This window comes from Neoarius graeffei, chromosome 25, assembly GCF_027579695.1.
Source record: "Neoarius graeffei isolate fNeoGra1 chromosome 25, fNeoGra1.pri, whole genome shotgun sequence".
Lineage (NCBI taxonomy): Eukaryota > Metazoa > Chordata > Actinopteri > Siluriformes > Ariidae > Neoarius > Neoarius graeffei.
Window position 1 is genome coordinate 4,632,692 of NC_083593.1, and position 13,016 is coordinate 4,645,707.

The 13,016-nt window shown below is 43.1% G+C and overlaps 1 protein-coding gene across 1 annotated transcript; it reads right to left on the reverse strand.

Moving 5' to 3' along the window:
• Positions 1-263: 263 nt before the first annotated feature.
• Positions 264-9,378, reverse strand: mogat2 (monoacylglycerol O-acyltransferase 2). The gene is made up of 6 exons (XM_060909491.1): positions 9,285-9,378; positions 8,305-8,483; positions 3,618-3,822; positions 2,747-2,921; positions 623-822; positions 264-418 (listed from the first exon to the last, which is right to left on the reverse strand). The coding sequence occupies exons 1-6, from the start codon at positions 9,376-9,378 to the stop codon at positions 264-266; spliced, it is 1,008 nt and encodes a 335-aa protein (XP_060765474.1).
• Positions 9,379-13,016: the final 3,638 nt, after the last annotated feature.

Below are 13,016 nucleotides of genomic sequence, written 5' to 3' on the forward strand. Positions count from 1 at the left end.
GTATATCTGAGACAGTTTTAAAAATGGTTCATATTAAATAAAAGATTGGACATTTTACAAAGCCTCATCTGTAGAGACAGACATGATGCATTTCTAGAACATTCCCTAGATCACATTCACACAAAAAATTTTCATCAACATCGTCTTCGATGAAATGTTTAAATTTTTTGGCAGCTCTCTCTCTCTTTTTCACACACACACACACACACACACACACACACACACACACACACACACACACGTATGTACACACACACTTATTCTCAGATGAAGACCAGCTGTGTGTCCTCAGGTACACCATATTTCCCCTTGTGCTCCTCAAACAGCTGCGTGAGTTCATCCATGTAGAGCTCGTGCAGAGCATCCAGCTCCTCCATGGAAGGCTTCTCATTTTTCTGCACTCTGATTGGTTTACCAACTGCAAACAAGTCACACACACACACACACACACACACACACACACACACACACACACACACAGGAATTAACTTTGTAAGTTAAAAATGGTGGTCATAGATAACGATTCCTAATGAGGGGTTTAGAGGTTAGAGTTTAAAGGTTAGTGGTTTAGGTATTTAGGTTTTGTTTTGCTTAATAATTTCTCAACATTTCTTAGACGTACCCACGGTGTTGATGGGCTTCCTGTAAGGCATGAGGCCAAAGCTGTACTGGAAAACACCTCGAGCATGAAAGAGAGGAAGAGAAACTCCCATGATGCCTTGCAGGCGGTCCTGTATCCACCGTAACCAGGTGCCTTGGGGGTTGGACACCTGATTGAATACTTCGTTCTCTCCAAACGAATACACAGGAACCAGGCTAGCACTGAAAGAGTGACAACAGAGTGCACTTATAACTTCAAATATTATATTTATTTTACTTTCAATTATTTTCATCTTTATCAATATAAACCATCATTTATATGCATGAGTTAGTGAGATATTCTGACTTCAGCTGTTTGCGTGAATGTGAGATTCCACATAAACAACACATACAGAAGCCATGGTAATTTAGTTAGCAGTTAATGCTATCGAGTAAAATTTTAGTCATATGGAACCTTTTATTAGTATTTTATCAACATATATGAGGTAAATGTTGATGTTCTGGATAATTTTGTCATGTTTCTACTGTCACTGTGTCTTTATCTTGTATAAAATACCTAAAGCAGATAGGTTCTACCAAGCTAACTCTTTAACCACAGTCATTAGCTAGCATGTTCAGCCAGTTGCTTAGCAACAGTGTTCTCACAACTTAAATCACTTCAAAAGGAAGTGTATCTTCCATAAGCTCCAACTAATTTCACAAGTCATGACTGCTGATTTTGTCAGTAGCAGAACAATGCTAAGTGTACTCACAGTGTAATTTTAGCTTTTCTGAGTCTTTTATGAATAATTCCACAACACTTCTGAGGTAAATGTTGGTGTTCTTTATAATTTTGTCTTGTTTCCACTGTCACTGTGGCTTTACACCACATACAATACATCACAGATATGTTCTATCAAGCTAAATCGTTATAATTATCTTTCTTTATAATTATCTTTATATTATAATCAATGCTAAGTGGAATTATAGCACCATAGAGAGTATTTTAATTCATAATTTACAAAGACCCAAGGTAAAAGTTGATGTTCTGGATAGTTCTGTGTCATTTTCACTATTGCTGTCTGAATAAAGGTTATGGCTAGCTAATTCACAAGTCATGGCTGCTGATTTTCTCAGTAGTGGAACAATGCTAAGTGTAAAACAGTGCAATTTTAGCTTTTCTGAGTCTTTTATGAATAATTTAGCAACACGTTTGAAGTAAATGTTGGTGTTCTTAATTTTGTCTTGTTTACACTGTCACTGTCTTTGCACGGCATACATCATAGATTTGTTCTATGAAGCTAAATCATTATAATTATCTTTCTTTATAATTCTCTTTATATTACCGTATAATAAATGCTAAGTGAAATTATAGCACCATAAGGAGTATTTTAATTCATAATTTACCAAGACCTGAAGTAAAAGTTTATGTTCCGGATAGTTCTGTGTCATTTTCACTATTGCTGTCTGAATGAAGGTTATCACTACCTGATTCTTTAGACTTTTTTGCTAGCTTGTTTAATGTAGCATTAGCTCTGGACTCACTAATGAAATACATGCCTTAGTAACAAAAACTGCTTCACAAATTATATAGTCGTACCGAGCAAAACCATGGCTGGGCCACTGGGGAAATGAGCAAAAAATCAGATTAGCTACATCTGTTCGGCTAACAAGCAAAAATTACTTAGCATCTGCTACATTTCTATTTTGGACAAACTTTTAATAAATATTTTAAACTGATCATTTGGACATGAATAAGTTTATCTGTCATGGAGAGTGATCGCATGCAAATCTAATCACGCAAATTCAATCAGAATAAAAACAGGATTTTTATCCAGTTTCTGTAAAATCCAGTTTAAAGGCTGTGTGTGAATGAGACGCTGATTAACACCAGATTTCTTTGTGATACAGAGGAGGATTATTGTGTAAGATGCAATCAGGCTGTTTCATCAGTCACATCTGTAACTCTGTGTGTGTGTGTGTGGGTGTGTGTGTGTTTGAGTCTAAGGTCAATGGTCAAATGTTCCTCATTGACCACTTACAGCCACACTGTTGCACAAATTTCACAAGGATTTCTAAAAGCAGGACTAACCACTGATTACACACACACACACACACACACACACACACACACACACACACACACACACATAGAGGTTGCCTTTACCCATGCTCCATTGCAAGTTTGATGAAGCCTTTCTTATTGGCCAGAAGGACAATATGAGTTCCTGGGTGAGCATCCAGAGCCTCTAGAGCTCCACCCACCGCAATGACAACGGCATTCCCACCCCCTTCGTTACGCAGCAGGTAACTCGCACTGTCCTTATCAGAGGGGACTAGACCTGCAATACACACACACACACACACACACACACACAGATTACAGGTTTAGATGTAAGTGTTTATCCAGGGTCAGAATTAGGTTCATGAGATTAAGGTTTAGGGATTACAACTGATGGACAGCATCAAAGAATTATGGTTCATAACTATGCATTAGAGATTAAGGGTTTAAAGATCAGGATTAACAATTCAGGGATTATTTGTCTGGATTAGAGAATAAGGGTTTAAGGAATTAGGGATTGGGGTCGATGGGCAAAGAATTAGAAATTGGTTTTCGAGGTTAGGATTAACAGTTAAAGGATCATGGTTCAGGATTAAGGATTTAGGAATTAGCGTTTAGGGATTAGAAGCCAGGATTAGTTCTTTAGAGTTAACAGTCAGTAGCTGAGAGGTTATGGGTCAGGATTAGGGATGAGGAATTAAGGGTTTGAGGTATTTGGGATTAGTATTTGTGCAGTGTCAGGATTAGGTTTTACATGTTCAAGGGTGAAATTTTTTAGAGATTAGGATTAGCAGATTAAATTTGGGGGATTAAGGGGTTGACAATGAGGTTATACATGTGAAGGATTTGAATTCAAGTGTGATGGGCTGTGTTTAGGCACTAGCTTTCTAAGGGTTGATGGTTTTAGGGTTATGTTTTAGGGGATTACAGGATTAGGGTTGAGGTGCAAGCAGGTAAGAACTCTGAATGTCAGTACCTGCGCACATGATGTAGTCTCTGAAGAAAGGAGCTCTGAACCACAGAGGCAACATGAGCATGTAACTCCTCAGGCCTGGGAAGAGCTGCTCGAATCCCGTTGCCTGTGTGCAGAAATTAGTGAACGCTCCGGCCACCAGGATACCGTGAGGGTGGAAGCCCATCACGTAGTTCTGCCGAGGATCCAAATCCACTGTTTTCACCAACTACAGCACAGAGAAAGCACGGGAAATAATACGTGTGTGTGTGTGTGTGTGTGTGTGTGTGTGTGTGTTTAGAAGGCAAAACACACAGCCTTAATCACTGTATATTTATTGACACCACAGGATTGTGGAATTCTGGATTCTGATTGGTCAGAAACTCTTGATTCATTTTCTCTGACAGTAGCTGTTTTTCCCTCAGGGTCTGTCGACCTTTAACACGAACAGCTTTAAACTGTCTATCACACACACACACACACACACACACACACACACACACACACACACAGTGAAGAAGAGTGTAAAAGGTAAACCAGTCAGATAAGATGAAGATTGTACCAAGAGTTTTCATTGCTGTGTGATAACAGACTCACAAACACACAGGTGATTGTGCTGTACGTGCTGCTGTGGGGGAAAACAAAACTCAAATCCAAACTTTAATCAGGGCTGAGATTTTACAGGAACCCTGACCACACCTTCACTGCTAATGCTCGCTCAGATATTTAAGGAAAAAACCCCACACTCTTTAATGATAAACCAGCTGTGATAAGTTTGCAGTAAACACCACCATCATGCTGCTAATACTTTATTCTCAGGTAATGCTGTATTTGTGAATGGGGTCGTGTTGAAATATAGAATTTTTTTTGTTTTGTTTTCCAAAACGTTTGTTTGTTTGTTTGTTTGTTTGTTTGTTTGTGGGTAGGCTACACTTGCACACTTTTATAGGATAGTATACATCCCAAAGAAAGAAAGAAAGATAGTGTGTGGCCATATTTCAATTATACCACAAAAAAGGAACTGTTTGTTTGTTTGTTTGTTTGTTTGTTTGCTTGTGGAGGGGTGAGTTACGCTTTGTCCCAAACACTCATCATTGGCATAAAATTAGCATTCAATAACGCTTTTAAGACTTGCTCTGAATGATTTATGCTTCTTTTATTTGTGTAAAGGAATAAAATGATGATGATGACGATTGCTCACCCTTTCTCACTCTTCTGTTGTGGTTCATCTTCTGTCCACTAGGTGGCAACACCGCGTTATTGAAGTCCAAACTGTCGCTTTTCCACAACCCCTCTGACTCTCACACAGGGACTGAAACTGTTCTTATTTACTACTCAACTGCTAATGTCTCCTTCCTGAAGGATTTAATGCTGTACATTTAATGACTAATTACATTTATTAAACTAATTAATCAGGGCATTTAAACTGATTTATTTAATAAACTGCAAGTCATATATTACTGTAGTGCACTACACGGGCTGGAACTCCTGGTCTCTATGTAGTACACTACACGGGCTGGAACTCCTGGTCCCTATGTAGTGCACTACATGGGCTGGAACTCCTGGTCTCTATGTAGTACACTACACGGGCTGGAACTCCTGGTCTCTATGTAGTACACTACACGGGCTGGAACTCCTGGTCCCTATGTAGTGCACTACATGGGCTGGAACTCCTGGTCTCTATGTAGTACACTACACGGGCTGGAACTCCTGGTCTCTATGTCGTACACTACACGGGTTGGAACTCCTGGTCTCTATGTAGTGCACTACACGGGCTGGAACTCCTGGTCTCTATGTAGTACACTACACAGGCTGGAACTCCTGGTCTCTATGTAGTACACTACACGGGTTGGAACTCCTGGTCTCTATGTAGTGCACTACACGGGCTGGAACTCCTGGTCTCTATGTAGTACACTACACGGGTTGGAACTCCTGGTCTCTATGTAGTGCACTACACGGGCTGGAACTCCTGGTCCCTATGTAGTGCACTACATGGGCTGGATTGGAACTCCTGGTCCCTATGTAGTGCACTACACGGGCTGGAACTCCTGGTCTCTCTGTAGTACACTACACAGGTTGGAACTCCTGGTCTCTATGTAGTGCACTACACGGGCTGGAACTCCTGGTCCCTATGTAGTGCACTACACGGGCTGGATTGGAACTCCTGGTCCCTATGTAGTGCACTACACGGGCTGGAACTCCTGGTCTCTCAGCATTTAAGTCTAGGCTGAAAACATATCTGTTTAGTCAAGCCTTTTGTTAATGGTGTTTATGAGGTAAAGGAGTAGATCTGGAGGGTCATCAGACATAGAGTGTTTTGGTAAACTGGGATGTATGGATGCTGTCAGTCCCCACTCGCTTGCTCACTCGAGTTTGTTGACGGTGCAGTGGCTGGCTGCTTTATGTCCCGGGGCGTCCCGGGGCTCCCTCATGCCTGTGTTACCTTCTGGCTCTCTCCTTTTAGTTATGCTGTCATAGTTAGTTGCCGGAGTCCCTGCTTGTACTCGGTGCAATATGTATACTGTTCCTACTTATTCAGGTGACATTGGGCATACCTAACCACCTGTTTTCTTTCTCTCCCCCCCCCCACCCCAAATCTGTCCCTCTGAGTTACATGGAGTCAACAGGAAATCTTTTGGTGGAGACGGTGGGGACCTCGACTGGCTATCGTAGCCTGCAGGGAATCGGCCGTCAGACATTCTGTCGCATGTCCCAGACCCGGTGAAATGTAACTGAATTGTCTTGGCCAGGCCTAACGGTCCCATCTGCATCTCATCATTGCTGAGGAGTGTGCTCCCATCACCCAATCAAGCATCCAGCCAGAGCAGGTCATGATATATTTTTTACCATATTAACATGCCATTGTGCGTCATGCCTGATGTAAAGACTCTCGTCTCTGCGAGCCTACCACACAGATTTAATACTTGTCATTTTTAGGGCATACCTAACAACGTGTTTTCTTTCTCTCTCTCTCTCTCCCCCCCCCCCCCCCCCCATCTGTCCCTCTGAGTTACATGTTGATCCTGGGATTGAGATGCTGGCCTCTTCTGCCCCTCGGACCTGCTTGATCCATCCTGGTGCCCTGTGTCTGGTCGGAGTTTTATCGCCCCACTCCTGTGAAGGACGGCCCCATGAGGACAGTTGAGGGTTATACCTGTTAAAACTGTTAATATTATAGTCAGGCTGTCTGTTGTTGCCCAAATGAGGATGGGTTCCCTTTTGAGTCTGGTTCCTCTCGAGGTTTCTTCCTCATGTCGTCTGAGGGAGTTTTTCCTTGCCACCGTCGCCACAGGCTTGCTCATTGGGGATAGATTAGGGATAAAATTAGCTCATGTTTTAAGTCGTTCAAATTCTGTAAAGCTGCTTTGCGACAATGTTTATTGTTAAAAGCGCTGTACAAATAAACTTGATTTGATTTGATTTGATGTAGTACACTACACGGGTTGGAACTCCTGGTCTCTATGTAGTGCACTACACGGGCTGGAACTCCTGGTCCCTATGTAGCGCACTACACAGGCTGGAACTCCTGGTCCCTATGTAGCACACTACACGGGCTGGAACTCCTGGTCTCTATGTAGTACACTACACGGGCTGGAACTCCTGGTCCCTATGTAGTACACTACACGGGCTGGAACTCCTGGTCTCTATGTAGTACACTACACGGGCTGGAACTCCTGGTCCCTATGTAGTACACTACACGGGCTGGAACTTCTGATCTCTATGTAGTGCACAACACGGGCTGGAACTCCTGGTCCCTATGTAGTGCACTACACGGGCTGGATTGGAACTCCTGGTCCCTATGTAGTGCACTACATGGGCTGGAACTCCTGGTCTCTATGTAGTGCACTACACGGGCTGGAACTCCTGGTCCCTATGTAGTGCACTACACGGGCTGGAACTCCTGGTCTCTATGTAGTACACTACACGGGCTGGAACTCCTGGTCTCTATGTAGTGCACTACACGGGCTGGAACTCCTATTCCCTATGTAGTGCACTACACGGGCTGGAACTCCTGGTCTCTATGTAGTGTCCAACACAGGCTGGAACTCCTGGTCTCTATGTAGTGCACTACATGGGCTGGAACTCCTATTCCCTATGTAGTGCACTATACGGGCTGGAACTCCTGGTCCCGATATAGCACACTACATGGGCTGGAACTCCTGTTCCCTATGTAGTGCACTACACAAGCTGGAACTCCTGGTCTCTATGTAGTGTCCAACACAGGCTGGAACTCCTGGTCTCTATGTAGTGCACTACACGGGCTGGGACTCCTATTCCCTATGTAGTGCACTACACGGGCTGGAACTCCTGGTCCCGATGTAGCACACTACATGGGCTGGAACTCCTGGTCTCTATGTAGTGCACTACACGGGCTGGGACTTCTATTCCCTATATAGTGCACTACACGGGCTGGAACTCCTGTTCCCTATATAGTGCACTACACGGGTTGTGACTCCTGGTCCCTGTGTAGTGCACATGTGTGTAATACGAGGTCATTTATGATTCAGATCTGTATATAAAGACACTGCACCATGTATGAATGTATGGTTTATACAGCTTATATAGGGCACTATACATCCAAAAGAAAGAAAGAAACAAACAAAAAAACAAAAAGACACAAGCAAATAATAAACAAAAGAAAGAAAGAAAATGTGTGTGTGTGTGTGTGTGTGTGTGTGTGTGTGTGTGTGTGTGTGTGTGTGAGATGTACCTGGATGGGGAAATAGTCCCTCATGTAGTGCCACACAGGGAGGCGGCACAGGAAGGGAACTTTCCTCCCGCCATGAGAAGGCGTGTCCCAGTCCACAAACCACCAGATGGTGTAGAGCACACTGACCAACCAGAACCGAGAGAAGAGAAGGTAGAAAAAGAGCACGATGCAGCATGGAGCTGGGACACACACACACACACACACACACACACACACACACAGGCTCGTCATTACACATACCTAAGTGACCCAAGCCCAGTGGACTGGATGTATCTAAACATATAAACTGTTTCATGCATTATTTAAAAAAATTAATTTAAACTATGTCAGACTGAAGCAGTGCATTCTGGGTAATCTAGGCTTCACCGTGATGTAGACAGGATCCCTCATCTAGTGCTCATAGACCGAAAGAAAGGAACGAACCTCACTCCTATTGTTGAATGAATGAACAAACACCTTTACGCTCAAACTATCATTCACATCACCTGGGAAGCGGAACTTATAGGTGACAGGAAGTCCCAGTGTGTGGAGATTTCGGGTGGCACAGACTCCCATTAGTCATGTACTTTCTCTAATTTACATGTGATGATTTATACACCATACTAAACTGGAGGTATTATACATTCATGACTTGTCAGTTACATGAAGCTCATGGCAAGAGGAAAGACGCCAACTTCACACACGTCCCAGCTGATCCTGTACACTTAATAAACTGCTGGTCTGTCTCTTTAAACTGACTTCTCTCAAGGACATCAGATCTTCATTCTTTTATTGAAGGACGACCGATCTGGGATTCCTGATAACGACGTGGTTGCCTTTGATCACCCGGTTCGTCTGTGATCGTGCTGTGGAACAGCTCACTGCATGCTGGTGAGTGACACTTTACTGCCTGAAGTGCTCCTTGTACAAGACTTGCAAGGAATAAAATCACATAAAAGTGGATCTCTCCATGCATGTGTTTATATTTTATCTATACTCACCCAGAGCAAGGAAGGAGAAGACCCACTGCAGCACGACGGCCGTCTGGAGCCTCTTCCTCAAGGGAACGTTAACCGGAGCGAAGTTAACCTTCATGGCCAGGTGAGTGAGACAGAACCGAACCAGAAGACATGCAGGAGCGCGAGATCAATCCGGAATATAGAGCTCAGTGCTCTGAGGTCAAAGTCTTCCTTCTCCTCCTCCTCCTCCTCTTTTTTCCACACCTTTTCTCTACATGTCCTATCTGAATCGTCTCCTCAGGCTGAGGATTACCCAAGAGCTGCTCTCTATCAATGACCTTTCACCCCAAGGCAAAGAGCTGCATAGGCCTACTCACAAGTTAATAATGTTCTGAGGTTGGAAGCTAGCAAGCAGCATTAGTAAGCTTTACTAGACTTTATTTTGACAACAGTGAGGATAGTACTAGAAATTTGGCTCACTGAGCATCTGATATCTGCTGTATGCCTTTCTGGCCACAACCTTCAGGATCTTGAAGGAAACAATCTGATTGCCTCTGTGCACTTATTGTATATATGTAAACATTTCTAGCAGTATGTGGAGTTGCATATTAGGCAGACGAGATGCTCTACTAGTTCTGTTGTTGTTGTTGTTGTTGTTGTTGTTTTTCAATGTTTTAATTGGTCTTGTTGGTCATGATAATCCCAATCCAGCCTCTGACACAAGTGGGTCTTGGTTCTAGACCAGCATAGTCTTGGTGCTGCTCTTGGACCAGTTTTCCTGGCTGGGAGTTGGTTCTTTGGGTGTCAAAAGTGTTGAAATGGTTCCAGATTAGGAACTGGCTCTCAAACTGCCTTGGTGATAATTACTCGGAAATATCCAACTCATAATTTTGTGTCCATTTTTCGAATTATAATTATTATTGTTATTATTGTTATTTATTATTTAGTTGAATAACTTTAAGTATTAGTCGTATTATTATTACTACTGCTTTGTGTGCAGCCTTCCCAGAGGTCACTCTCCCAGTTCCATGGCAGCTATGGCCATCAGCGGTGACAAAGACAAACCTCCACTTTATCACCATGTACGTATTGGCACAATCAATGTTCGTACCGCAAAGTGCAAAAGCAAACTGGCGGAATGTGTGATGCAAGTGAGGATGCTTAAACAAGACATCTGCTGCATGCAGGAGACCCGCATCACTGGCCAAGGAGAAAATGAGTTCGACGATCCCATCCTCAATGGCTGGAAGGTTCTCTACAATGGAATGAAAGGGAGGGGGCTGGCTGGTGTTGCTATTGTATACTAGCCCCACACGTGAAACTGGTTGATGTGGAACACTCAATGGAGGCAAGAATATCTATTGCAAGAGTTGTGGTCCGCGGGACAAAAATATGCCTTTTTTCCTGTTACTCACCAACTGAGGAATATGCAAGCTCGACCAAAGAAGCCTTTTATAATAACCTTTCTAGATTGCTGGCAGACAACAAAAAGTCTTATTATTCTTATAAGATCATTTTGTGTGGAGACTTCAATGCAACTATAGGGACTGACAGCCCAGGTGGTAGTGTACTGGGAGGAACAAAGACAAGAATCCAACAAGTTTCAATGGGAACCAGCTACTTGAGGTGGCCAAGAATAACTCACTGTATATCCTGAACACCATGTTTGACACCAGAAACGATACGCATAGATTTACTTACAAGTCCCCTAAGGGGTTTGAACGTCATCTAGACTACATCATAAGCGAATGGTATGTAAAGAGAGCCACAAAGAATTGCAGATCATACCCGAGTGTTAGTGACCCATTTGAATCAGACCACCGAATAGTTGTGCTGGACGCTATGTTTCCAACTAAAAGAAGAAGGCGTAAAATCTTCAAGAAGAGCAAATCAGTGAAGGCACAGCATCATGTCCTAAATGTACGCGTCCTGAGAGAATCTGACACCATACAGACTCAATACAGCAAGCGGCTTGATGAGCTGCTAGGAGACCTACCGACGCCTGAAAATGTTGATATCGTCAACCAAAGGATAGTGGATGCTATAACTGAAGCTTCTGCAGATATTATCCCACCGAGACAAAAAGAGTGTGACGTTAAGCCCTGGATCAACAAGGAATTCCTGAGTTTGGTCGCCAAACGACGAGCGTCATGTGCGCTGGCAGAAAAGAAAGAACTTTCTAAGAAGATAAGGAAAATGCACATTTCGCTCAAGAGGGAGTATTTCAAGAAAAAGGCAAGTAAGATCAATTTTGCTAGTGAGCAACGAGATACAGAGGAAGAATTTCGCCTTGCTAAGAATCACACGTCACTGCCGAGAAAGAACATGCAGTTTATCCATCCAATGAAATTACAAGAACATTTCGCCCAGCACCTCGGTCAGCGAGAATTTCAGCAGCAGCCTGAGCTTGTACTCCCTGAAGAATTTCCACATATACTCCCACCACAAAACCCGGATCCTGTAGATGAGAGCCCTCCAGACACCTCAGAGTTAGAACATTGTTTTAAAAAGCTTAACAACGGGAAATGTCAGGGCACGGATGGTACGGTATCTATGCTGAACAACTGAAATACTCCCAATCTACACTACTCCTTCAATATTTAGTGTTTTTGTTGGGTGTTATATGGATATGCCTGAAGATTCCAAGCGCGTGGCTAATCTCCACAATAACTTGCCTTCATAAGAAGGGTTCCAAACATCTGGCTGAAAACTACCGTGGTCTGTCAATAATTGCAATGATGTCAAAAAATGTGTCAGCTATTGTCATGGAGAGGATAAGGATGATCTACATACGAGATTATTTTGCTGGACACACAATTTGGATTCAGGAAAAATAGATCCACCTGTGATGCCATATATATCACTCGACATATTCTAGAGAAGGAAAAGCAATCACTGTTCCTCTGCTTTGTCGACCTTAAAGCAGCATACGACTGGGTCCCGCGCGAGGCACTATTCCATGTGCTAGAAATTCGACTGTCCTGTCCTAAATTGGTGTCTGTCCTAAGAGCCCTCTATATTGGTACAAAGGCTTGCATCAAGGGTGCTGTGGAGCATTTCGAAACGTTTGCTGGATGCCGCCAAGTCCCCTAATTTTCAATATATACATGGACTTTGTCTTGAGGTGCGCAAAGTATGAGATAAAGAAGCAGTTTCCAGACACTGGTGTGCTGATAGAGTTCCAGATACCAAATGAAGTCTCACCTCGTGATTATCAGAAGACAGCAGCAGCAACTGGGCGGTTAAGAGTGACGGAACTGTTATACGCAGATGATGTGGTGCTTTTCTCTAATAGCATCGAAGAGCTCAGTAAAATCCTCGCTATATATGACAACACCTTCTCAAGATTCGGGCTGCAAATGTCATATTCAAAAACAGAAACCATGGCTTTCAATGTCAATGAGTCGATCAGAGCTCAGAGGTCCCTACTCTCTGTAAATAACACCCTCATTAAAAACGCCAGAGAATTTCGTTACTTAGGCCATTTGATTACGAACACAGAAAAGTCGGCTGCCGCCCTGCACTCAAGAGTTGCTTCTGTGTTCCAAAAGTGGGACAAGTTAAAACACTTTCTGACCGATAGAGAAATATATCTGGACACACGTATAAAGATCCTAAATGCATGTGTGAGATCGCGTCTACTATATGGAATTCAAACTTACAAGCTGACAGCAAATGACCTCCAAAAGATCGAGAATGTTTGGAATGGCTTTTTGAGAAAGATGGTAGCTGGGGGATATGCTAGGAAAAATGCTCCCACACGATTCCAGCGAA

Coding starts and splice junctions, on each gene's coding strand:
- mogat2 (XM_060909491.1), bottom strand. CDS start 9,378: ATGAAGGTTAACTTCGCTCCGGTTAACGTTCCCTTGAGGAAGAGGCTC. Junction 3,823..8,304: donor GGGACTATTTCCCCATCCAG/GTACATCTCACA, acceptor TCTGTGCTGTAG/TTGGTGAAAACAGTGGATTT. Junction 419..622: donor GAAGCCCATCAACACCGTGG/GTACGTCTAAGA, acceptor ACTTGTTTGCAG/TTGGTAAACCAATCAGAGTG.